At 47.3% G+C, this 25,982-nt stretch overlaps 1 protein-coding gene across 2 annotated transcripts in view; it reads right to left on the reverse strand.

Annotated features, from left to right (window-relative positions):
- Nucleotides 1-25,982, reverse strand: part of GRIPAP1 (GRIP1 associated protein 1) — a 364,281-nt gene that overhangs the window by 131,785 nt on the left and 206,514 nt on the right. For both annotated transcript variants that reach the window (XM_029610458.1, XM_029610468.1), the window contains 2 exons: nucleotides 20,100-20,227; nucleotides 19,175-19,297 (listed from right to left, as the gene is read on the reverse strand). In XM_029610458.1, coding sequence (XP_029466318.1) covers nucleotides 19,175-19,297; nucleotides 20,100-20,227 — 251 coding nt within the window. The remainder of the gene's footprint in view (nucleotides 1-19,174; nucleotides 19,298-20,099; nucleotides 20,228-25,982) is intronic.

Raw genomic sequence — 25,982 nt, forward strand, 5'->3', positions numbered from 1 at the left:
GCTGCCGCTGGAAGCTCTCTCTACCCTTCGGGGTATTGCTAACCTGGGTACCCGCTCCTAGGGGGCCCTCTGCTTTAAGAACATAAGAAAATGCCATACTGGGTCAGACCAAGGGTCCATCAAGCCCAGCATCCTGTTTCCAACAGTGGCCAATCCAGGCCATAAGAACCTGGCAAGTACCCAAAAACTAAGTCTACTCCATGTTACCATTGCTAATGTCAGTGGCTATTCTCTAAGTGAACTTAATAGTAGGTAATGGACTTCTCCTCCAAGAACTTATCCAATCCTTTTTTAAACACAGCTATACTAACTGCACTGACCACATCCTCTGGTAACAAATTCCAGAGTTTAATTGTGCGTTGAGTAAAAAAGAACTTTCTCCGATTAGTTTTAAATGTGCCCCATGCTAACTTCATGGAGTGCCCCCTAGTCTTTCTACTATCCGAAAGAGTAAATAACCGATTCACATCTACCCGTTCTAGACCTCTCATGATTTTAAACACCTCTATCATATCCCCCCTCAGTCGTCTCTTCTCCAAGCTGAAAAGTCCTAACCTCTTTAGTCTTTCCTCGTAGGGAAGTTGTTCCATTCCCCTTATTTTGGTAGCCCTTCTCTGTACCTTTTCCATCGCAATTATATCTTTTTTGAGATGTGGCGACCAGAATTGTACACAGTATTCAAGGTGCGGTCTCACCATGGAGCGATACAGAGGCATTATGACATTTTCCGTTTTATTCACCATTCCCTTTCTAATAATTCCCAACAGGGATTAGGTACTCGCTCCTCAAGGGCCTGCTCTCCCTGCCTCGGTGCCGCTACCAAACTTCAACCTGGTGTAATCGCATACCAACAGCAACCATCTAGTGAGTAATCTAACTCTCAGTCTCTCTCATCCACAGTACTACCTTGCTGGGAAACCCGCACCGGAATCCCCATATACCAATGGAGTGAGAAGGGTCCCCTCTGCCGAGGGTTCTGAGACTGCTACTTCCAGACTACCTCACTACTGCCACCTCTGGTGATACACTACGAGCTGTTTAATAAAAGAACTGAACTCTGTGTTTGTGCATCTGCGTTTAGCCAGTACTGCGGCGCCTCAAGGGGCTCCTCCCTGTGGGTGTGGTCATTTGCCTTAGTACACAGGAATCCACCCATACACTGCTTAACCATAACAGACTGTTTTTTATGTAAGAACAAATTGCCATACAGGGTCAGACCAAGATACCATCAAGTCAGGAATCCTGTTTCCAACAGTGGCCAATCCAGGTCACAAGTATCTGGCAAGTACCCAAATATTAAATAGATCCCATGCTACTAATGCCATAAAAGCAGTGGCTATTCCCCAAGTCAACTTGATTAATAGCAGTTTATGGACATCTCCCTCCAGGAACTTGTCCAAACCTTTTTTTTAAACCCAGCTATGCTAATTTCCTTAACCACATCCTCTGGCAATGAATTCCAGAGCTTAATTATGCGTTGAGTGAAAGAATTTTCTCAGATTTGTTTTAAATGTGCTATTTGCTAACTTCCTGGAGTGCCCCCCTAGTCCTTGTATTATCTGAAAGAGCAAATAACTGATCCACATGTACCTGTTCTAGTCTTCAAGGTTTTAAAGACCTCCATCATATCCTCCCCCAGTCTCTTTTCCAAGATGAAAGCCCTAACCTCTTTAGCCTTTCCTCAGAAGGGAATCGTTCAAATCCCTTTATTATTTTTTTTTGTCTTCTCTGTACCTATTTCAGTGCAATTATCTCTTTTTTTGAGATGTGGTGACCAGAACTGCATATAGTACTCAAGGTGCAGTCTCACCATTCTTTTCCTAATAATTCCTGTTTGCTTTTTCTGATCGCCACCACACATTTATTTTATTTTATTTATTTAAGGTTTTTTTATACCGGCATTCAAGAACTCGTTCTCATCATGTCGGTTTACAGACAACAGGGGTGCAAAAATATAACCGAAAACATAAATAAACGTGGAGAAGAGAAGCAGTTACAATTAACAAGGGTTCATGAACTGGGATTATAAGAAATAAAAGAGATAGAGGAGGATAATTATATACAAGTGTACAATGTAAATAAGGAGTCCTCTGTATATACAAGAGAACAAAATAAATATGTAGTCCACTATATACAGCTACTTAGCATAGGAGTCATTGATGGATCTTGTTAGGTGGAGTTCGGGAAGGCTTGCCTGAAAAGCCATGTCTTAAGTCTTTTCCTAAACGTTAAGAGGCATGGTTCGTTTCTTAGATCTGGTGGGATAGAGTTCCATAGCGGAGGGCCTGCTGTTGAAAGGGCTTGGGCTCTCAAGGTTCTGTGATTAGTAGTTTTTACGGGTGGAACAAGGAGGCATCCTGTGTAGGCTTCCCTAGTCGGTCTTGTTGATTCGTGAACACGGGGAGGAATTTGTAGGTCGATTATGGTGTGTTGGTGAATGATTTTGTATAATAATGTGATGGATTTGTAAATTACTCTGAAGTGGATTGGTAACCAGTGGAGGGCTTGAAGGACAGGTGAGATGTGGTCTCTTTTTCTGGTGTTTGTTAGTAAACGTGCTGCTGCGTTTTGGACCATTTGGAGTGGTTTTGTATATGAGGAGGGGAGGCCAAGAAGAGTCGCGTTGCAGTAGTCTAATTTGGAGAAGATGAGGGCTTGGAGAATGGTTCTGAAATCTTTGGCGTGGAAGAGTGGTCTTATCCTTTTTAAGACTTGCAGTTTATAGAAGCAGTCTTTGGTTGTTTTGTTGATGTGGGCTTTGAAGTTCAATTTATTGTCGATTAGGACACCTAGATCCCTTACATGAGTGGTTTGTAGGTTGGTTGGAAGACAGACTGTGGGTTTGTTATCGGGAGTTATGAGTAGGACTTCAGTTTTAGATGAGTTTAGTACCAGATTAAGGCTGTTGAGGAGGCTTTTAATTTCTAGGTGGCAGGATTCCCAGAATTCGAGGGTTTTTGAGTATGATTCTTTGATAGGGATCAGGATCTGGATGTCGTCCGCATAGAGAAAGTGTATTAAGTTGAGGTTGGTGAGGAGTTGGCATAGTGGGAGGAGGTAAATATTAAAGAGTGTAGGGGATAAGGAGGAACCTTGTGGGACTCCGACGGTCGAGTCGTGGCGTGCTGATTCTTTGTTCTGTATTTTTACCTTGTAGCCTCTGTTGGTTAGAAATGATTTGAACCAGGAGAGCGCTAAGCCAGAGATTCCTATAGCAGCTAACTGTTTAATGAGGATCGCGTGGTTTACGGTATCGAAAGCTGCTGAAAGGTCTAGAAGGACCAGCAGAAATGATTGTCCTTTGTCTGTACCTAGGATGAGGAGGTCTGTTAGGGATGTAAGAAGGGATTCTGTGCCACGATTTTTGCGGAATCCATGTTGTGAGGCGGAAAGCAGTTTGTTATCTTCAATGAAGTCCGATAGTTGGGAGTTAACAAGCTTTTCCATAATCTTGGCTATGATAGGTAGATTAGCTATTGGGCGGTAATTGTTGGGGTCTTTTAGGTCCAGGTTTGGTTTTTTTAAAAGTGGTTTGAGTGAGGCTTGTTTGAGGTCTTCTGGGAAGGAACCTTGTGAGAGCGAACAGTTGATTATGTCAGCCAATGTTTTGGAGATGGTTTCTGGTATTGTGAGGAGAAGTTTTGTTGGTATATGGTCCGCTGGGTGCGAAGATGGTTTCATTTTTCTAAGGATGGTTTGGATTTCGGAGGAGGAGGTAGGTTCAAACATTTCTAGGTGAGTGTTTTTGATGTGGGGCATTAGAGCTTGAGTTAGGGGAGCGATATTGGAGGGAAGTTGAGTAAGAAGATTCTTGATTTTGTTTTGAAAGAATAGAGCGAGTTCATCTGCTTTGGTTTGAGCTTGATTACTAGGGCATTCTGGTGAGGGAACTTGGGTGAGGGTGGAAACGTAGTTGAATAATGCTTTCGCGTCAAAGACTAAGTTGTGAATTCTGGAGGCGAAAAAGTCTCTTTTTGCTTTGGAGGTGTAGGCCTTGTATTGTTGTAGCGTGCGTTTGTAGTCTGAGAGTGTGCTGGGATTTGGAGTTTTCCGCCAGTTAGATTCCTTTTGTCTTAGTATTTGTTTAATCCTTCTAAGATCGTTTGAGAACCATGGTTGTTTTTTGGAGGCATCTGGGTGAGATTTTTTTGTTGTGAGTGGGCAGAGCTTATTGGCTATTGATTCCGTGATCGTATTCCAGGAGTGTAAAGCAATATTAGGATCAGTGAGAATTATATCGGGAAGGTGTTTGGTTAGTTGATTGGTAAGGTCATCTGGATTACAGGGTTTCCTGTAGGTAAAGGATGGAGAAGGTGTGTGACTGGTAGTAGATTTTTCCAGTGAGAATGATGTAGAAATGAGGGAGTGATCAGACCAGGGTACCTTCAGATTTTTTATTGGAGAAGACGATTTTATGCCTTTGTTGATAAAGATCAGGTCTAGTGTGTGGCCTGCTTTATGTGTCGGGTTTTTGACTATTTGGGAGAAGCCCATCGCTGAGAATGCTAGTAGAAGAGTTTGGCAGCTAGGTGAGAGAGCAGGGTTGTCCATGTGGAGATTAAAATCTCCGAGTATTATTGCTGGGGTGTCCAGGTTGAGGAGTGTTGTTGTTATTTCGATGATGGATGAGACGTCAGATTCTAAGAGTCCCGGGGGGGCGTAGACTAGAAGTATTTGGAGTTGGTGAGATGTGAAGAAGCCTATCTCAAGTTTATTATTGGAGTGGATCGGATGTTGAGAGAATTTGAGGTCTTTTTTTGTAGCAAGAAGGATTCCTCCTCCCCTTTTTTTCAGTCTAGGAAGGGAGAAGATATCGTAGGTTAGCGTCGGTAATTGGTTTAAGATTGCCGTATCTGATGGTTTCAGCCATGTTTCTGTTATTGCGCAAATGTCAGGCTTGGTGTCAGTGAGGTAGTCATTGAGGATTAGCAACTTTTTAGTTATAGATTGCGCATTGAAGAGCGATAGGGTGAATAGGGTGAGGCCTAGTAGTTGTGTTATCGGTGCTATTAGTATTGGTGTGAGTGATTTTAGGTTGTGGAGGTTTGCTTGTCTGGTTAGATTTCTTTTCTGTGGGAAGTAGTGATGTATGATTGGGATTGAGAATGTTGGATGCATTTTGGAGGCTGGATCCTTTTAAATTGTATGTGTTGTTATATAGGATGTTTGATTCGATTGAGTGCAGTTGTTGAATGGATTTGTTGAGTTGTGGAGTAGTTGCTGGGTTGATGCTGGAGTCCTGTAGAATTGTTCGAGTGTGGCTTCAGTTGTGAGGTTGATTGTCTTTGTCTGGAGTGGTTGAGTGGGTGCTGTATTCCTGTGCGTTGTCAGAGTATGTCACCTGAGCAGTCGTTTGTCTGTGGCTGTGTCATCATGCATTGGAAGTTTCAGATGGAGTGATTGAGTGTTAGATGGATGACTTGGATGGTGTAGACGGTCCTGTTCTGGCACGTTAGAAGGCTTGGTGGATTTTAGTAAGAGTCCGGCTGGCTTCCGGTAGTTAGAGAGGTAGGTGGGAGAAATGGGTGGTCAAGGGCTCAGGGTCTCTCAGGGGCTGCACGAAGGGGCGCACAAAGGGGCAGGCCCCTTTGTCGCGCTCCTTCGGCGTGCGACGCTCGGCGCGCGGCGCCTCGGATGTCCGTAATTAAATACCTCGCGTGCTTCTCCTGGATTGGTTGATGAAGATTGGAAATAGGAGGGCCTGTCTTGTGGCTTCCTGCGGCGGTGGGCGGAGAGCGGAGAATCAGCCGGATCGGCGCGATTTCAAGCAGGAGGAGGTAAGTGTGGAACTTCCCCGTGGCCGGGGCCCACGGAGGTAGGGTGAGATTTAAAGGCCTTACCCCGATGGGCTCAAGCGCCGGCTGCGCGGGCCTCTCTCCCAGCACCTATCTGCTCCGGGGACCTGCTCTCCACGTTGCAGTCTGCGGCAAAGAGGGCGACTGAGATCGAGCCGGCGTTTTTAAATTTGGCGCGGTCGCGTTGGTTTGATGTCACTGGCGCGACGGAGCCAAGGATTACAGCGTATTGTCCACTAAGAAGCCTAGACCTTTTTCCTATGTGATAACGCCTATTATGGAACCTAACATTCTGTTTCCTCAGCAAGGGTTATTTTTCCCTATATGCATCACCTTGCACTTGTCCACATTAATTTTCATCTGCCATTTGGATGCCCAATCTTCTAGTCTCACAAGGTTATAAGGTGATTCAGCAGGCAAAGTTAAAAGTTAATAGAAAAAAAAAAAACCCACAACCTAGATGTCTGGAAGAGTAGGCAAGTGGTTAGAGCCCTAGGCTGAGAACCAGTGAAGACAGTGTTCAAAATCCATTTCTCCACTTATGCTCCTTGTGATCTTGGGCAAGTTAATTTAACCATCACTAGCTCAGGAACTAATAGACTGTAAGCCCTCTCAGGCAAGGACCTATTTACTGTGCCTGAATTCCTGTACCACCACAGATCAGTCCAGACTCCTGGGTTTTGACTCCCCTCCAGCAGATGGAGACAGAGAAAGTTTTACTGACACTGCCACTTAACACGAGGTGCCACACACAGTCCCTCAGTATTGAACTGTACCCAAACCAGAAGAAAAAACAAAAGCAACACTAACTAATCTCCCCCAAACAAGCAGTGGGAAGAGGAAACCTGGAAATGCAAACCACACCCACACAAAAAACTGTGCCATTCTTCAGAGAAATCGAAGCAAGAGATCGAGTGGACTCTCCCTTTCCTCCAGTGGGTGGGAACTGTGGACTGATCTGTGGTACTAGAGGAACAAAAGTTAGCAGGTAAGAACCAATTTTCCTTTCCCTGTATGTACCCGGATCAGTCCAGACTTCTGGGATGTACCAAAGCTTCCCTAAACAGGGTGGAACTTTGAAAGACCCGCTCAAAGCACACTTTCACCAAAACCCATAGCCTCTGAGACTTGGACACCCAAACGGTAATGCCTGGTGAAATGTGCAATGATTTCCAAGTAGCCGCCCTACAGATCCTCTTGCAGAGAAACTTGCTGACATAACCCAAGAAGCCGCCTGCGAATGGGTAGAATGTGCCTGTAGTCCCTCAGGAACAAGACAACCTTGGCAAATATATGTGGCGCTAATAGCCTCCTTTAACCACCATGCGATAGTGGCCCTTGACGCCTTATGCCCCCTTCTGGGGCCGCTTTATAGCACAAAGAAATGATCTGATAAGTGGAAACTGTTCATAAACTTCAAGTACTGCAACAGAGCCTGCCTTACATCCAACCTTCGCAACTCCTTAGCCTGAGGTGCTGAAGAATCCAAATTGGGGAAGGAAGGGAGCTCTACCGACTGATTAAGTGAAAGGATGTGACCATTTTAGGAAGAAAGTAAGGAACCATTCTCAAGGGCATTCACGCATCTGTAATTTTCAAAAAGAGTTCTCTACATGACCAGGCCTGAAGCTCTGAAACTCGCCGAGTGGAACATATTGCCACCAGGAAAACAACTTTCAAAGTGAGATCCTTCATAGTAATTTGCTTCAGAGGCTCTGAGGTGCACACATGCCTCTCAGGACTACGATAAGGCTTCAGGAAGGACAAGGATTCCAAACTGGAGGACGCAAGTGCTTTGCTTCCCGAAGACGCGCAATGTCCAGATGTGCGGCCAAAGCCACTCCTCGAACCTTACCACAAAGGCAACCTAACCATGCCACCTGAACCCTGAGGGAATTAAAGGATAAACCTTTAAACAAGCCCTCCTGTAGGAAGGCCAAAACATCTACCACCAAGGCTTGCCTAGGATCAACATTCTGCCCTGAACCCCCAGTCTCAAAAACTCTCCATACTCACATACGCCAGGGAAGTGGAAGTCTTTCTAGATTGTAAGAAGGTAGCGATGACCCTTCCAAATAACCCTTATTCCTTAAATGTTCCCTCTCAAAAGCCAAGCCGCTAGACAAAAGTAATCTGCCTGATCCAAACAAGCAGGTCCCCGACGCAGCAGACTGGGCAGATGAGCTATCTGCAACAGACAGTCAACTGTTAGGTTGATCAAGTCCACAAACCATGGATGCCTCGGCCACTCTGGGGCAATGAGAATCACATCGCCTGGATGGACTTCTGACGCAAGATCTTGCCGACTAACGGCCAAGGTGGAAACACATACAGAAGGACACCCGTCAGCCAAGGCAGAACTAAAGCATCTATCCCTTCTGCTGCTCTTTCTCTTCGTCAAAAGAACAACTGCGGGGTCTTGGCATTGTGAAAAGTTGCCATTAGATCCATGCATGGCGTGCCTCACCTGCAATGGATGAGGCATATTGCTTCCTTCGACAGCTCCCACTCTCAGGGATCCAGCTGGTGCCGGTTCAGAAAATCCGCTTGCTTGTTGTTCCATGCCCACTATGTGGAGGCCGCTACCGGCTCCAGGTGCTGTTCCTCCTAGCCAATCAAATCTCGGGCTGCCTGAGCCACTGCCAGGCTTTTTGTGCCCCAGGGATGTTTGATTCAAGCTACTGTTATCACACTGACAAGATCCTCACAGGCTCCCCCCTCACCAGGGGCAGAAACACCTGTAGTGCCAAACATACAGCTGTCGTCTCTAGGCGACTGATTGATCACGAGGCTTCCTCCGCTGACCACCAGCCTTGCACAGACTGGTTCTGACACACTGCTCCTCAACCGGAGAGACTGGCATCAATGGTGACAATTGTCCAGGTTGGGATTTCCAAGTCCACACCCCACCTTAACTTGTCTGGCAAGAGCCACCAAGAGAGAGACTAGACTGAGCAAACTCCATAAGTGGAAGAGGAAGCTGAAACTGCTCTGACAACGGGTCCCAGCGAGATAGTAAAACCAAATGCAGAGGCCTCATATGAGCAAATGCCCATGGAACCAACTCCAAGGTGGAAGCCATAGACCCAAGAATTTGCAAGTAATCCCAGCTCTTGGCACTTGCATCTGCAATAATCTACGAATCTACGAAGAGTAATCCCAGCTCTTGGCACTTGCATCTCCAATAATCTACGAATCTACGAAGAGTAATCCCAGCTCTTGGCACTTGCATCTGCAATAATCTACGAACTCTATGAGCTTGCAACTTGGAAATCCGGTCTTCGGTGAGGAAAACCCTCCCCACCTTGGTATCGAAACGTGCCCCCAGGAATTCCAAATTCTGGGAAGGAACAAAATGACTCTTGGCCAGATTGACTATCCAACCCAGTGAGAGCAATCAGTCGAGAATTATGTCCACTGCCTTCCGACAAAGGATCCCTGACTTCGCCCAAATCAGCCATTCATCCAAGTAAGGGTGGACCAGGACTCCATCCTCCGGAGAGCCGTAGCCACCACGCCCATCACCTTGGTGAAGGTCCTGGGCGCAGTTGCCAGACTGAAGGCAGGGCACAAAACCGAAAGTGCTCCTCCAGAATCATGAATCTCAGAAATCTTTGATGATCAGGCTGGATTCCTATGTGCAATTACGTCTCGGTCAAATCCAGAGATGCCAGGTACTCCCCTTTGTGCACAGAGGCAGTCAACGAATGCAGGGTTTCCATCCACAACAGAGGAAACTTTAGAGCTACGTTCAACTTTTTTAAATCTAGAATTGGATGGAAAGCAAATGTTGCTTACATGTAACAGGTGTTCTCACAGGACAGCAGGATGTTAGTCCTCACATATGGGTGACATCATCAGGATGGAGCCCAATCACGGAAAACTTCTGTCAAAGTTTCCAGAACTTTGACTGGCCCCTACTGGGCATGCCCAGCATGGCACTAACCCTGCAGCCAGCAGGGGCCCCCCTTCAGTCTTATTTGAAAGCTACAGGCAGTGCCAAAAAATAAACCAAAACATTACGAACCCAACATCGCAGGGCGGTGGGCGGGTTTCGTGAGGACTAACATCCTGCTGTCCTGTGAGAACACCTGTTACAGGTAAGCAACATTTACTTTCTCATATGACAAGCAGGATGGTAGTCCTCACATATGGGTGAGTACCGAGCTGAGGATGTCCGAACATGCACCAAATGTACCCAACGGCGTGCAACAGGCACAACTGGGGTGGAATTTGGTAGAGGGCATCCTGAACCCCACCGGGCAGGCAGAAGGGTGTTGGTACGTCACGTTGGAAATAGGTTACGCAGGACAGACTGGCTGAAGATGGAATCTTGTCTTCCGGCTTTGTCCAAGCAATAGTGGGCTGCGAAAGTATGGAGGGAACTCCAGGTGGCAGCCCTGCAAATGTCAGGAAGCTGCACCGATCGAAGGTGTGCTACTGAAGTCGCCATGGCCCTCACAGAGTGTGCTTTAACACGATCTTGAAAAGGAATGCCTGCTTGCTGATAGCAAAAAGATATGCAGGAGGATAACCAGGAGGAGAGAGAGTCTGCTTACCCACAGGTTGCCCTAATTTGTTGGGGTGGAATGAGACTAATAACTGAGTGCTCATCCTGTGGTCAACTGTACAGTCTAGATAAAAAGCTAGAAAGAAGATACTACCTATCTTCTTTCCCAGGCCCCTGGATTGGAATGGGGCCTGGGAAAGAAGATAGGTAGTATGATGGATTGATTAATGTGAAACTTCGAAACTACCTTAGGTAAAAATTTAGGGTGAGTGCGGAGTACCGCCCAGTCCTGCAGGAGTTTAGTGTAAGGCGGATAGGTAACTAGGGCCTGTAACTCACTAACCCTGCGAGCTGAGGTGATAGCCAAAAGGAAAATCACTTTCCATGTGAGATATTTTAGATCACAGGAGTGAAGAGGCTCGAATGGTGGTTTCATGAGCCGACCAAGAACCAGGCTAAGGTCCCAAGAAGGGGCCTGAGTACGTAAAGGTGGCTTGATGTGGAGCAAGCCCTTCAGAAAGCGTGTTACAAGGGGTTGTACGGATATAGGGACATCCCCGACCCCTTTATGGAAGGCGGCTACCGCACTGAATGCATTCTGATGGAAGAGGTCTTGAGACCCGACTGACAGATTTATTTATTTATTTTATTTTATTTAACACTTTTTTATACTGACCTTCATAGTAATAACCATATCGGATCGGTTTACATTTAACAAGGGTATAACTGAAGCGTAACTAAATTAAATTAAACAAAAGAGGTGAAATAAGGCAAAGTTACATTCAACAAGGGGTAAGAACTTGGAAGCCAGAAGAAGATGCCAGAGATAGTCCAAAAACTGTGGGATTGGACAGGAAAAGGGATCAAGGGACTGAGAAGTGCACCATGAGGTAAACCTTTTCCATTTATAGGAGTAAGATTTTCTCGTGGAAGGCTTCTGTGAAGCAATCAAGACACGGGAAGCTGAGTCTGAAAGGTTAAGTGGTTGAAGGATTAACCTTTCAACATCCATGCCGTCAGGGACAAGGCCTGAATATTGGGATGGTGTAGGCTCCCGTTGTTTTGAGTGATCAGAAGCGGGTCCTGTCCCAAGGGAATGTGCCTGCAGATGGAGAGATCCTGTAGTATTGGAAACCACGCTTGGCGTGGCCAGTGAGGTGCTATCAAGATCATGGTTTCCTTGTCCTGACGTAACTTCAAGAGAGTCTTCAAGAGAAGAGGAAGTGGAGGGAATGCATAAAGCAGACCGGTTTGCCCATGAGAGGGAGAATGCATCTCTGGGCTGAGAGCCTTTGCTGCGAATGAGGAAGCAGTAATGGTCCACTTTGTGGTTCTGAGGGGACGCAAAGAGGTCTGTCTGAGGATGACCCCAGTGTCGGAAGATGGAGTTTGCTACCAAGGGGTTGAGAGACCACTCGTGCGGTTGGAAGACACGACTCAGCTTGTCTGCTAGAACATTGTCCACTCCCGGCAAGTAGGTGGCCCTGAGGTACATCGAGAGGGAGAGAGCTTCTGCCCAAATCTGTGCAGCTTCCTGACACAGAAGGAAGGAGCCTGTGCCTCCCTGCTTGTTGATGTACCACATGGCCACCTGGTTGTCCGTCTGAATCAGGATGACTTGATTTGATAGGGAATCCTTAAAAAGCTCTGAGAGCATAGCGCATTGCTCGAAGCTCCAGGAAATTTATCTGGTGTTTGGCTTCCTCTGGAGACCAAGAACCTTGTGTCTGCAGATCGTTCACATGGGCTCCCCCCACCCGAGGTTAGAAGCGTCGGTGGTGAGAATGAGTTGAGGATCTGGCACGTGAAAAGGCAATCCCTGGAGGAGATTGCTCGGATTCTTCCACCAAGCGAGAGACAGACTGAGTGAGTCGGTGATGTGGACAATGGCCTACAGAGGCTGAACAGTTTGAATCCATTGTGACTTCAGAGTCCAATGCATGAGTCTCATGGCCAAGCGGGCCATCGGTGTGACATGGACTGAGGACGCCACGTGACCTAGGAGGATGAGAAATTGGCGTGTAGTCGCAGTATTTTGAGACTGTAACTGGTGAGCGAGAGACACAAGAGAGTTAACGCTCGTTGTCGAGGTAGAAAAGCTTTTGCCTGCAAGGTGTCCAAGTCTGCACCAATGAACAAGGTTTGAGATGGGACTAAATAGGATTTAACCAACAACAATGGTGCAGGAACAAATCTTCAATTCCACAAATTCTCAAAGTAAGTTTATCTTTATTTGGTTCAGAAGAATAAACCTGGCAACTCCACAGGTAAATCAATGTTCATTTGGTAAATCAATGTTCATTTGATTTACCTGTGGAGTTGCCAGGTTTATTCTTCTGAACCAAATAAAGATAAACTTACTTTGAGAATTTGTGGAATTGAAGATTTGTTCCTGCACCATTGTTGTTGGATACTTGCTGATGTGCAAGGTTTTCGCTTTGGTACTTTTCTGGTTGTATGCCTTACTAAATAGGATTTCCCATAATTGACGAGAAATCCTAGTGAAATGAGAGTGTGCAGAGTCAAATCGAGGGACGACCGAGCCGCTTGCTGGGTTGGGGCCCTGATTAACCAGTCGTCCAGATAGGGGTAGACGTGAACACCACCTTTCCTGAGAAAAGCTATGACAACTACAAGACATTTGGTAAAGACTCGTGGTGCAGATGCCAGGCCGAACGGAAGCACTCGGTATTGATAGTGCTTGGGGCCTACTAAAAACCTCAGGTATTTGTGATGAGTTGGAGTTATCGCAATGTGTGTGTATGCATCTTGGAGGTCCAGAGAGCAGAGACAGTTTCCTCTTTGTAGAAGAGGTAGAAGCGATCCCAAGGTAACCATCTTGAACTTTTCCCGCTGGAGGTACTTGTTGAGAGCACGTAGGTCCAGGATTGGACGAACACCCCCGATTTTTTGGGAATCAGAAAGTACCGGGAATAGAACCCTAGGCCTTGCTGAGAGTACGGAACAGGTTCTATTGCTCTTGATTGGAGAAGGAGGGATACCTCTTGTTCCAGAAGAATGGAGTGGTCGGACGTTCTCCACGTCTGCAGAGATAGGGAGTCCGGTGGCAGGGTGAGAAAGTTCAGATGGTAACCCTGAGCAATGATTGCCAATACCCATTGGCTGGTTGTGATTGACTGCCACATGTTGAGAAAGTGGCACAATCGACCTCCTACTGGTATGTTTGGAAGAGGAATCTGGCTGCTGCTCTCCAAGCGGAAGTCAAAAACCTGAAGCAGGTCCTGGCTGGGGGAGCTGATTGTGGTTTCTGCTTTTGGACTTGGCGAGGTTAAGGTTTCTGATAAGGTCTTATAGTACGGGACCTTGCTGGTGGTGGGTAGGCCTTCCTTGAATGGTAGAAAGACTTCTTAGAGTCCTTCCTGAAGGGCTGTCTTGAGGAGAAAACTGAAGGCATCGAAGAGAGCTGTTTAAGGGTCTCATGATGGTCTTAATTCTGCCACCATTCGTTGAATCTGTTCACCGAACAGATTATCTCCTACACACGGCAGGTTGGACAACCGGACTTGCACTTCTGGGCGAAGGTCAGAAGATTTAAGCCAGGCCCACCGTCTTGCTGAAATGGCAGCTGCAGACACTCTGGTAGAGGTGTCAATATGTCATAAGATGTTCGAATCTCATGTTTTCCTGCCTCAAAACCTTTGTTAACAAGGGTTTGTAGCTGGTCTTGGAATTGTTCAGGCAGGGACTCAGATAGATCCTGTATCTGTTTAAAGATAACCCTATTATATTGGGTCATATAAAGCTGGTAGGCAGCAATTCTGTAGATGAGCATGGCTCCTTGGAACACTCGTCGACCAATGTTATCTAGGAACTTTTGTTCCTTAGCAGGTGGGGTGGATGAGTGAGGTTTTGACCTTTTCGCCTTTTTCTGAGCTGACTCTACCACAACCGAGAGGTGGTCAAGCTGGGACTTTTGAAAACCTAGGGCTGACTGAACTAAGTAAGTAGTGTCAGCCTTCCTGTGAACTGGAGCAATTGACCCAGGATTTTTCCCAGTTCTTTTTGAGAAGATCAAGAAGTACTTGATGAATGGGAATGGAGGTGATTACCTTGGGGGCATCCAGAAATTGGAGTAACTCCATCATTTGGTGCCTGTCATCCTGTTCCATCTGAAGTTGAAAAGGAACCAATTCAGACATTTCCTTCACAAAATTTATGCATGAGAGGTCCTCTGGAGCAGAATGCTTTCTACTTTCAGTAGGAGAAGGTGTTGAAGGTAAGTCATCTGTGTCTGTCGAAGTATCATCACCCCAAATATCATAAGGATCAGCAGACTGTCCTGAAGGACGAGAAGGGAATTGGATACCTGAAAGCCCCGGGCGAGGCTCCGAAAAAAATCGAAGGAATCACCGGATGGTTCAGGAGGCACCAATGATGGCATGGAATGCATCGGTGCAGGCATCGATGGCGCCAATGGACGAATCGGTGGCGAGGGACGTATTGGCATCGATGGCTGAGGTAAAACTCCCGATGGAGGAATGTGGAACGGTGTTTCTCCTCCCGATGAAGCCGTCCTCAGGGAGGGCATCGGAACCATCGGAGACCCGGGATCCATCAGTGGAAGGGCGGCCATCAGATCCTCCATCCTGGACAGCAGCTGTGCCAGCGCTGCTGGAATCAGGTCGATGACAGTTTACACAATCGGTGCTGGTGTCTGTGCCGGAGGAACCTGGAGACGTTGCATTGCCTTGTCGATGGCCTCCTGAACCAGCCAGTCCAGTTCTTCTCGGAGACCTGGAGCAAGCAGCCCCGGCTCCGGAACAGAAGAGGGAGGCAGAGGCCCAGCCGGAGGGACCACCTTTACAGGTGGAATCGCGGCTCCCAAACCCCGATCGGGTGAGGGTGGCCTCGATGATCCAATCGCAGGAATGGTCTGTGCCTTTCCTGGACGGGGCTTCTTTGACAGTGGCTCGGACGGTGGCGAAGTCAATGACTTCGCTCCCTCGACGGTCCAAGTCTTGCAATGTCGATGACAATGTCTCTCCCTGCGATCCCCTCGATCCTGAGGGGAGTAGCGGGTGTCAATGGCCGTGAAGACGTCTATGGTGGTCGGTCACCGATGCTGGCGCGAAGTCGACGGTGCCGGTTCCAATGACGTCGATGTAATGGACGGAGTCGGGGTCTGAGCACAGAAGAGGAGTTCCATCTTCTCCATTCTGGCTTTGCGACCTTTTGGTGTCATGAGGGCACATTTGGTGCAAGTCAGGACATCATGCTCAAGGCCTAAACACATTACACAGACTCCATGGGGGTCTGTAATAGACATGGTGCGAGTACAGTCTGGGCACCGACGGAACTCCAACACTATGGCCATTGAAAAAAATCGAGCCGCGGTACAGTCGACGGCCAGTAGGCTGCAAGGGCCAAACTAGACTGTAATAGATGGAAAAACGGAGAAAAACTTACCAGAGTACCACGGTCGAAGAAAAGTTAGAGGAGGGACCCCTGTGGGACAATTTAACTTTAAATAATTCCGTGAGGAAAATTCCTATCAGGAATCACTTTAGAGCTCCTAAACTGCGAGGCTACTGCTGCATGGAAAAAAGAAGACTGAAGGGGGACCTCTGCTGGCTGCAGAGTTAGTGCCATGCTGGGCATGCCCAGTAGGGGCCAGTCAAAGTTCAGGAAACTTTGACAGACGTTTTCTGTGATTGGGCTCCATCCTGATGATGTCACCCATATGTGAGGACTACCATCCTGCTTGTCCTGTGAGAACGTGCCTTCCTTCTTGGGGACTATGAAATAAATGGAATTACGGCCCATCCCTGCTTAACCAACAGAAGAGGCACAATGGCCCCCACACTTGCGAAGACACCCAATGGTTTCTCGCACTGCCAGTCTCTTGTTCTCAATAAGTACACAGGAGTTTAGGAACCAATCTCTTAACAGCCAAGCAAATTCTAAAGCATAGCCTTGACTTATGCTTAAGACCCACTGGTCAGGTGTGATTTTGGTCCACTCCTCGTAGAACAGAGCCAGCTGGTTCCCCTATTACTGGAACTGAGGAGTGGACCAGCCTCACATCATTGTGTGGATTTGGCTCCACCTCTGCTGAGGGAAGAGCCATCTCTGCTTGACCTATGCCCTCGAAAGTACTGGTTCCATGACGGTTGCCTACCCAAGGATTGTCTCTGAGAACTCAGATGCTCTCAGTGGCTGAAACCGCCGACTCCCTCTAAAGCGGGAACGGGGAAGAAAGGAGCCTTTTGCTTTCGGCTTATCTTCCAGCAATTTATGGAACTTCTCACCGAGAAAGTTAATCATCTCCTCCAAGTCCTTATCAAAGAGCAATTTCCCTTTAAAGGGAAGAGTTCCCAACTGGGACTTGGACGAAATGTCGGCCGACCAGTTCCTCAACCAGAAGAGTCTCTGAGCTGAAACTGCTGACATCATAGTCCTGGAGGACGTCCTGACGAGATCATATAAGGCATCCACACCATAACACTATATGCCACTGCGGCTTCCAGATGTTCCGCCTGTCTCATCTCAGATTCAGGCAAAGACCAGTCCTGCCTGTAACTGTTGCACCCAGCGTAAGCTGGCCCTCAACATAAAACTGCTATATATATAGCTGCTCGAACACCAAGGGCAGACACCTTAAAAATCTTCTGGAGGTGCACCTCCAGCTTCCTATCCTGAAGGTCCATCAAAGCCGTAGAATCAGCCACTGGAATCGGTAGTCTTCTTAGTGACCGCCGAAACAGATGCATCTACTTTCAGGACCTTCAGAAGCTCAAGCACATCCTCTGGCAAAGGATACAACTTATCCATGGCCCTACTGACCTTCAGGCCTGTCTCAAGAGTATCCCACTCCCTAAATAGCAAGGTGCTTACCAATTTGTGACATGGAAAAGACCTCGTTGGACCCCGAAGGCCAACCATGACTGGGTCCACTGCTCCCATTCAGATTCCTCTTGCGGAACCCTCTATACCCAGTTCCTCCAGAACAGCGGGTATCAGTGGACCCAACTCCTCCTCGTGGAACAACCGTACCACCTTGGGATCATCACTGCCAGTGGCCAGGTTCTTTGTGAACCCCTGACCTGGGTCCTGATCCAAACTTGGATCAGAGCTCGGAGAGTCCTGCGCTCGCAAATCATCCGACCCTGAATCTTTGGATCTCTCTGCGGCGGGCTGCAGTGCCAGGACTCACCTGATCCTTGCGGCCCCTGTAGTCCCCGAGGGCTTGGGTCTCTTTGCAGGCCTCACGGAAGCCCCCTGTTCAGCCCTGCGCAGTACGGACTTCCTGACCTTGTAAAGCTGTGTGCAAAAGCAGCACAAAATCTGAAGAAAAAGTAGAAGAGGCATCAGAATCCCCCTGGGGGTCCTCCTCACTTCCTGAAGGGGCCCTCCAGCATCTGGAACACCCCCAGTGGTCCCCGCCACTGGAGATAAAGGAGGGAAATCCCCATCTCACTCCTCAGCCCATGCGGCAGCCCTGAAGCTGGGACAAGATGGCCATCTTTCCTGAACTCAGCGAGAAGCGATTGCTGCTGGGCTGCCACATCAGCGAGAGCCTCCCAGGCTCATGGCGCCTAGCCTATTTATTTTCTACTGCACTCCCTGAAGAGCCCTCCCCACCGGCGAGGCATTGGGAGCATTTTCCATCGTGGGAGAGAAGCGGACGATGTCCCCACACTCTGCATAAGCCAAACCATGCAGCATGACTGGCTCCGGACAGCGGGAGCAGAGCAGAAAGCCGCCAGAGGAAGGGGAGAATAAGTACTGAACCATCAGGTTGTTAAAACAGCAGAGCTGGGGTAAAGTTGTGCCATCCCACAGCAATCCCCCCACCAGCTTCTTCTCACTTTTTTTTTTCTTTAAAACAAAACTTTAGTAAACAAAAAGGATGCACTTCCCTTAAGAAGAATGGCTGCAGGCTCAAGCTGTCCTTCAGGGCGATGGAACCGAGACCCCCAGATTTCAGCCCTGTCCAGCGAAGAAGGACCGAGCAATAAAGGGTCCCTGATCCCCTGCTTGTCCGCCGCACAAACCAAGGGGGATGATCCCACCAGGATCTACCAATCTCCTGGGAGGCAATCACTCCAAATTTCCGTAGACTCCGTTTTTTTTTTTGTTTGGTTGTTTGTTTTATTTTTTTAACTTAGATTGCAGGTTTTGCACCTCCATCTGTTGTAGAGAAATACTGAGGGACTGCAGGTGGCACTTCGTGTTAAGTGGAGTGTCAGTAAAACTCTGTCTCCATCTGCTGGAGGGGAGGCAAAACCCATGAGTCTGGACTGATCTGGGTATGTACAGGGAATGTTCAGCATGGTTTTAAAAAAACAACAAACACGTAATTAAATCCAAATCCAACCCAATTTGTTGTATTCTATATTGCTAAAGGAGTAGGAAACATCTGTACATAAGCAATATTAACTATGGTTGCTTGTAGGAAGGGCAAACTCTGGTTCTTGAGTGCCACAAACAGGTTTGTTTTTCAGATTTCTGTAACAGATATTAATGAGATATAATTGCATACATTTGATCCAAGATCAGATTCATTTGCATAGTGTGGCTATCCTGAAAACCAGACCTTTTTGTGGCACTCCAGGACCCAGAGTTCACCACCTGAGCGGATCTCCTGCCCCTTGATCCTCACCAGATGCAGCAGTGTTCAGAATAGCAACACCCACTAAATCTGAATGGTCCATTGTCAATTGTAATATCACACAAGCACAAAACATGAACCAATTGCATATTGGTATTTTGATGTTCTTGTTAGTGTTGTCTTAACCATGGCTGCCATACAGAGAGAGAAATTACAAGCAGAGATTATTAAAGAATTTTCAGAATATTAGAAGATATTTAAGGCCAGGGAATGAATGTAGGCAGCCAAATGTCATACCTTCTCCTCCAACATCCATTTCTCCTGTTGGATCTCAGCCAAACGCTGGAAAAGATCAGAAATCTCTTCATCTGACAGGTCTGCGGGCCTCTGTGGTTGGGACTGTGGACTGCCTGTATTCGACTGAGATACAAGGGAAGAGAGAAAAAAAAAGAAAAAAATTTCATTACTATTTTCAAATGACAGTTTAACTGAGAATTCTACAAATACTGGAGGGCCATCATCCTTCGCCTTGTTCCTGCCAAATGCTGCTTCTCTCCTCAACCCTTGTTACTGCTGGATCCTGCCTCCACTCTTCCTGTGCTCCAGGCTGGGTATTGCTTGCTTTTATCACCTTGTTTCTGACAGTCATTGCATCTCCCTTCTTCTTGTTCCTTCTGGTTGTTGCATTCTTCTTTCACCTCATTCCTGTAGCTCTCTCCTGAGTGCTGCACATTTTCTAGCCTTCTTTGGGAGTTGCATCTCCCCTCATCTTGTTGCTGCTGGGTACCTCCTCCACCCTGGTGCTGCATTTACCCTGGCCTTGTTCTTGCTGGATGCCACATCTACTCTGGGTGCTCTCTCTCACCTCACCTTGTTCAGGCTGAGTACTGCATCCCCATCGTATTTTTGTTCCTTCTGGGTGCTGTGGTGTTCTCTCATTTTATTACTGCTTGGTCCTTCCCTGGATGCCGCACTCTCTCACCTTTTGCCTGCTGGGTGTAGCCTCTCCCCTCATCTTGTTCCTGCTGCAGGGCATTGCCTCTTCCTGACTGATGCATCATCCTTAATCTAGCTCCTGCTAGGTGCTTTCCCACCTTGTTTCTTTTGGATGCTGTACCTCTTCTCACATTGCTCCTGCCCAGTGCTCTGCCTCCCTCACCTTGTTCCTGTCAGATGCTGTTTCCCCATAATTTTAACTGTGGTTGCTGCGTGTCCCCCTCACCTTGTTACTGCTGGGTACTGTGCTTTCCTTCATGATCTCACGGTAGCTGAAAGAGGAGATGCTGCTGCTATCTCCAGTCTGGGTCCGACTTGGGGAGCTGATCTCAGCTAGCACCAGCTCTTCTATCCCTGGAAAAAAAAAAATTTCGGGCATCAGCTTGAGGCTCCCTTTTGCTGCAGTGCTGGTGGCAAGCTGCAGAAAACCTGGGGGCCCTCAAAGGACAGCAACTGGCATAATACAATATTTTGCTATGCACTATAGCTGAAGTGGATAAAAGAGGCCCAGGAGGATCCTGCCAATGAAGGTCAAGAGTACATAGGGCCATTAAGAGGATGCTAGGGAGCACACATGGACCTCAAGAGCATTTTGCTGCTGGAGGATACAAAGGAGAGACTGGGAGAGCTTGCCATCAGAGGACACAAGGAGTTTAGCAGGATACTGGGAAGCACACAGGGGGCTGCAAGAGATTCTATGATCAGGGACAGACAGGGAGCCTAGAAGGGCTGAGGAGAAGTGTGGGGCTCACAGAAGCCCTGTGAAGATTCTGTTATAAAGGGACATGTGCCCCAGGAGGATTCTGCTGTTGAAGAATATTACAAAAGCCCCATAAGATTCTGAGAGCGACACAGTAGACCGTTAAAGGATTCTACTATTGAGGGCCAAACAGGGGCCCTCAGTCTGTTACGGGGACATACATGGCAGAGAACAGAAAGCCAGCTCAGTAATTTCTGCTGATGGACAGTACATATATCATCTTAGCTTAGCCACATCCTATCACTCCTGACTCATCAGATCCATCAAATATTCATAGCCCAGCTGAAAAATGGACTCACCGAGTACTCCTTAGGGGAGAGGTGGTGAAGAGGGGAGGAAGGGGATGGACCAGCACACTCATCCTCACCTCCCTCTCTCTAAAATTAATCGCATTTACTATCCTAGAAGAGAGAGAAACTGTACTGGGATGATGGGGGGGGGAGGTGTATCATGAACATGCATACACTGTCCTGGGATTAGAACCAGAGCACAGAGAGAGAGAGAGAGAAAGTGTCTCACCAGATGTCAGTGTCAGTGGTAAAGCCAGATATTAATTCTGACCCCTTCACACAACCTGGGCAGCCCAATTCTTTTCAAAGGTCAGACAGAGAAGCTTCTAAGCCTCAGACCAGTTCTATTACTATATGGTGGCAGGCAGCAGATGACAGCAGGGCTCTGTGCACTATTAGAGAGAGATATGCAAAGAGGAGAGAGCACAAGCCAGGTATTGATTATCCGCAGCCTGCATTAACTACACTGTCAACCTGAGGGACAGTATCAGGGGCTGAAATCGGAGTGTTTTTGTGTGTGTGTGTGGGGGGGGGGGGGGGGGAGCAGAGACAAAGAGGGACAGAGAGCAGAGATACTAGTAGACAGGTTGCCATGTGGTTAATGTGTGAAGCCTCACTTGCCTCTCTCACCTCCACAAGGACACAATCCTCCCATCTCCTTTCCAACCTATGTTGTAGTTCTGACTCTCACTCCCCCTACCTCCCTGTCTCTCTTGACGTACTCTGCTGCTGACCAGGCTCAGCATAAGCTCCGCATGGCATTGGCTCAGAATCTGATCTCCTCAGAGAAAAAAAACTAGGGAATTTCCACAGCAAATAAAATATTAAAGCAGCACAGAGAGCCGAACGTGGATTGGGTATACACAGGACAGAAAGGAGATGTGCACAGAGCATGACGCTAAGGAACAGAGATGCGTACCAGCATCTGATGCACCAGCAGCTCACGTGAAAAACAAAAGCGCACTTCAGAAAGAAATGCGTGAATTAAGAGACACAGGAGGTTCAGGTGTACCCGCAAGCAGCAAGACTCCCAGTGTGCACATGGGTCTTTCTACCACAACCCCGCCACCCAGCATACATTCAAGACTCACACTTACCCCACTTCAGAAACTTATACAATTCACAAACCCACATTTCAGATAACGGCACCACCACCACCATTTCAGACATACATACAGCTCACACACACAGAAAAAAACAGACACTGCCCCTTCCCTTTCCACACCATTACATATATTATATATACCTTGGAGCTAGTTCTGTGAATGCACCCTCATTATTAAGCAAACTCCCTTACTTTGTCTAGAAAGGGGGTGATTTGTTTTGAAATTGGCACCCCCTATCATTTTGAAAAGTTGGCTCCTATGCACATATAACCCATCCATGCAAGCTTCACTATGTTCATGGTCCGTCACTCTCTCAAGGACAAACCTCAGCCACAGACTTCATTTATGGAGCTGGGAAGGCAGGGGAGCCAAGACAACCAGCCTTGCACTGGTCATCCATGCCTTCTCCCCCCCCCCGGGGGAAGTTCTGAGGATCTGTGCTACATAGGTTCCAGTCTTCTCTGTGCCACAGAAAAGCCAAAGGCAGTCAAACAGATACCACTTTCTGCCAGGCCTATTCCAAAGTCAATCATTATAACACTGCTTCTCAGCCTGGTCACTCACGCCCACCCCACGTTCATGCTCTGTGCCTCTTGAGTGCAGAGGACAATTTATTTTATATACCAGGGGTCAGCAATACCTCTTCCCTGTACTAAAAGTGCTTACTACATTCTGCTATAAAGATGGAGGAAAACACAGTGCTATATTTTTTCCTTTTACCACTCTAGGCCTGATTTACTAAGGCATAAAAATTGTCCTACTGGGTCAGACAGAGGGTCCATCAAACCCAGTATCCTGTTTTCAACAGAGGCCAATCCAGGTCACTAGTACCTGACAGGATCCCAAATATAGACAGATCCCATGCTGGCTGTTTAGAATCAGGCACAAGCAACAGCTTTCTTCAAGACTATCTGGTTAATAACAGTTTATGGACTTTAAAAAAGGTTCAAACAAATTTCTGGAGGTAAACTCAGCAATACCAAATGCCTTTATCACATCTTCTGACAAATTCCAGAGCTTAATTGTGCACTGCTTCTCCGATTTGTTGACATGTGATACTTAGTAAATACAAGGAGTGTCCTCTAGTCTATTTTTTTTTTTTTTAAAGAGTAAGCAACCAATTTACATTTACCCCTCCCACCCCACTCATGATTTTATAGACCTCTATCATATTTCCTCCAAGCTGAACAGCCCTAACCTCTTTAGCCGTTCCATCCCCTTTATCATTTTGATAAAGCAGAGCTGCTTACCTGTAACAGGTGCTCTCTCAGGACAACAGGATGTAGTCCTCACATATGGGGGACGTTATTAGGCAGAGCACATTGGCACACTGAGCACACTGGCACACTGAGCATGCCCAGCATGCCATGATCCCTGTGTCCACAGGGGTCTCCCTTCAGTCTTGTTTGTAGCAAAAAGTGCGAGCAAAAAATAAAACAAAACGTAAGTGGACCCAACTCCGCGGGGTGGCAGGTGGGTTTCGTGAGGACTACATCCTGCTGTCCTGGGAGAACACCTGTTACAGATAAGCAACTCTGCTTTCTCCCAGGATAAGCAGGATTGTAGTCTTCACATATGGGTCATTAGCAGGCTACAGGCTGACTCATATTACAACAGGCCAATAGCAGACAACTCATGTAACAGGCACAATAATTGGGATGCTATTGGCAATGATGAGGCAGCCTGAAATCATAGCAGGTGATTGTGGAAGGAGTTGGGCATTATACTGGAAAAAAGATTTTCAAGACAGAGTCTTGACGGCCGTCCTTATCTAAGCAGTAGTGGGCTGTCAATGTGTGAAGAGAGCTCCATGTTGCAGCCCAGCAGATGTCGGCAATTGGTACTGACAGATAGTGTGCTACCGACGTTGCCGTGGCAGTTACAAAATGTGCTTTCACTCAACCCTGGAGAGGAAGACCTGCTTTTTCATAGCAGAATTCGATAGTCTGCTAGCCAGTTGGAGAGAGTTTGTTTGCCCACTGCAACTCCCAGCTTGTTTTTGTCAAAAGAAACAAAGAGGTGGCTGGATTTCCTATGGACTGCAATGCAGTCTAGATAGAAGGCAAATGCACACGTACAGTCCAAGGTGTGCAAAAACCTCTTGCCCTGGTGAGAGTGAGGCCTTGGAAAAAAGAGTGGGCAGACTGTTTCCACCTTAGAAAGAAATTTAGGGTGATTATGGAGGACCACTTGGTCACAGAGGAACCTAGTGTAGGGGGAGTATGCAACAAGGGCTTGTAACTCACTGACCATTTGAGCAGATGTAATGGCTACGAGGAAAAGAATTTTCCATGTTAGAATTTTTTTAATGTCATAGGAATGCAAAGGCTCAAACTGGGAACGCATGAGCCTTGTGAGCACTACATTTAGGTCCCATTCCGTAACCGGTGATCGTAGAGGAGGCTTAAGTTGTAGAAAGCCCATCATAAGCCAACTCATAAGGGGTTGAGCTGTTATCAGGGCATCCCCTACGCCCTGGTGGTACGCTGAAATGGCACTGAGGTGTACCTGTGCAGAGGATGTCTGGCGACCAGAATCCGAAAGGTACCCTATATAGCCTAATAGAGATGGAGTGGGGCAGGAAAAGGGGCCAATACTTTTGTGTACACCATTTAGTAAATCCTGTCCATTTCGAAGGTTTTCATGAAGCTACAAGTCCTGAAAAACATTAGTGAAAAGATTTGAAGGTTTGGATGGTATAAATTGCCGTGATTGTGTGTTTTAAGATTGAGCTGTGGACAGGCGAATTGGTTCCTGGGTTGATAGGTCGAGAAGTATGGGGAAGCATACTTGTCGAGGTCAGTACGGGGGTATGAGAATCAAACCCCTGTCCTGCTTTAGCTTCACAAGAGTTTTTTGGCTATGAGCGGTATCGGAGGAGACGTATACAGGAGGTCTTTGTTCCAGGGGCGAGCCAAGGCGTCCATGGCTAACGTGTTTCGTTGCCTGTGTAGGGAGCAGAATCTGTCCACTTTGTGGTTCAATTCGGACGCAAAGAAGTTGATGGTTGGTTGACCTCAGCGCTAGAAGACTTTGCTCGCTACACATGGATTCAGAGACCACTCGTGGGGATGGAGACATCGATTGAGATGGTCTGCTAGTACGTTCAGTACGCCTGTTAGATAAATGGCTCGGAGCTGCATGGAGATCTGTGCAGCTTCTTGGCAGAGGAGGTAAGAGCCTGCGCCTCCCTGTTTGTTCAAGTACCACATTGCAACTGTGTTGTCTGGATGTATGAGAACAGTCGTGTGAAAGGCAATCCTTGAACGCATATAGAGCATAACGTATGGCTCGAAGCTCTAGGAAGTTGATCTGAAACTTTGCTTCGAGTTGTGTCCAAGTACCTTGAGTTTGAAGGTTGTTCACATGAGCTCCCCAACCCAAGTTGGATGCGTTCATAGTTAAGGTCTCTTGAGGAACTGGTTGCTGGAAGTGTAGACCTGTCAGCAAGTTGGCTCTGTCCACCAGAGAAGTGACAGACGCAGCTGGTCGGTTACATGGTTGAATGAAATCTCAGTGGCTCCAAGCCACTCAAAGTAAGTCCATTGAGTTATTCTCACGGCTAGTCTGGCCATAGGAGTGACATGGACTGTGGAAGCCATGTGGCCCAGCAACGTGAGGAATTGATAGGCTGAGGCTGTTTTGTATGTGAGCAGAGATGTGGCCAGTTTGGAGAGTATGTCTGCATGGTCGTTGGCAGGAAGGCCTTTGCGACTGTGGTGTCCAAATCTGCTCCGATGAAGGTTAAGGAGGTGAGAGATTCAAGTGGGATTTTTGGTAATTTTTCAGAAATCCTAGCGAGTGTAGAAGATTCGTAGTGAGCTTTAGAGAGTTGAGAGCTCCTTGCTTGGATTGACTCTTTATTAGCCAGTTGTCCAGGTAAGGAAACACATGTACGGTGCTTCTGCATAGATGTGCAGCAGCCACTGCTAGGCACTTTGTAAACACTCGAG

This window comes from Rhinatrema bivittatum, chromosome 1, assembly GCF_901001135.1.
Source record: "Rhinatrema bivittatum chromosome 1, aRhiBiv1.1, whole genome shotgun sequence".
Taxonomy (NCBI): domain Eukaryota; kingdom Metazoa; phylum Chordata; class Amphibia; order Gymnophiona; family Rhinatrematidae; genus Rhinatrema; species Rhinatrema bivittatum.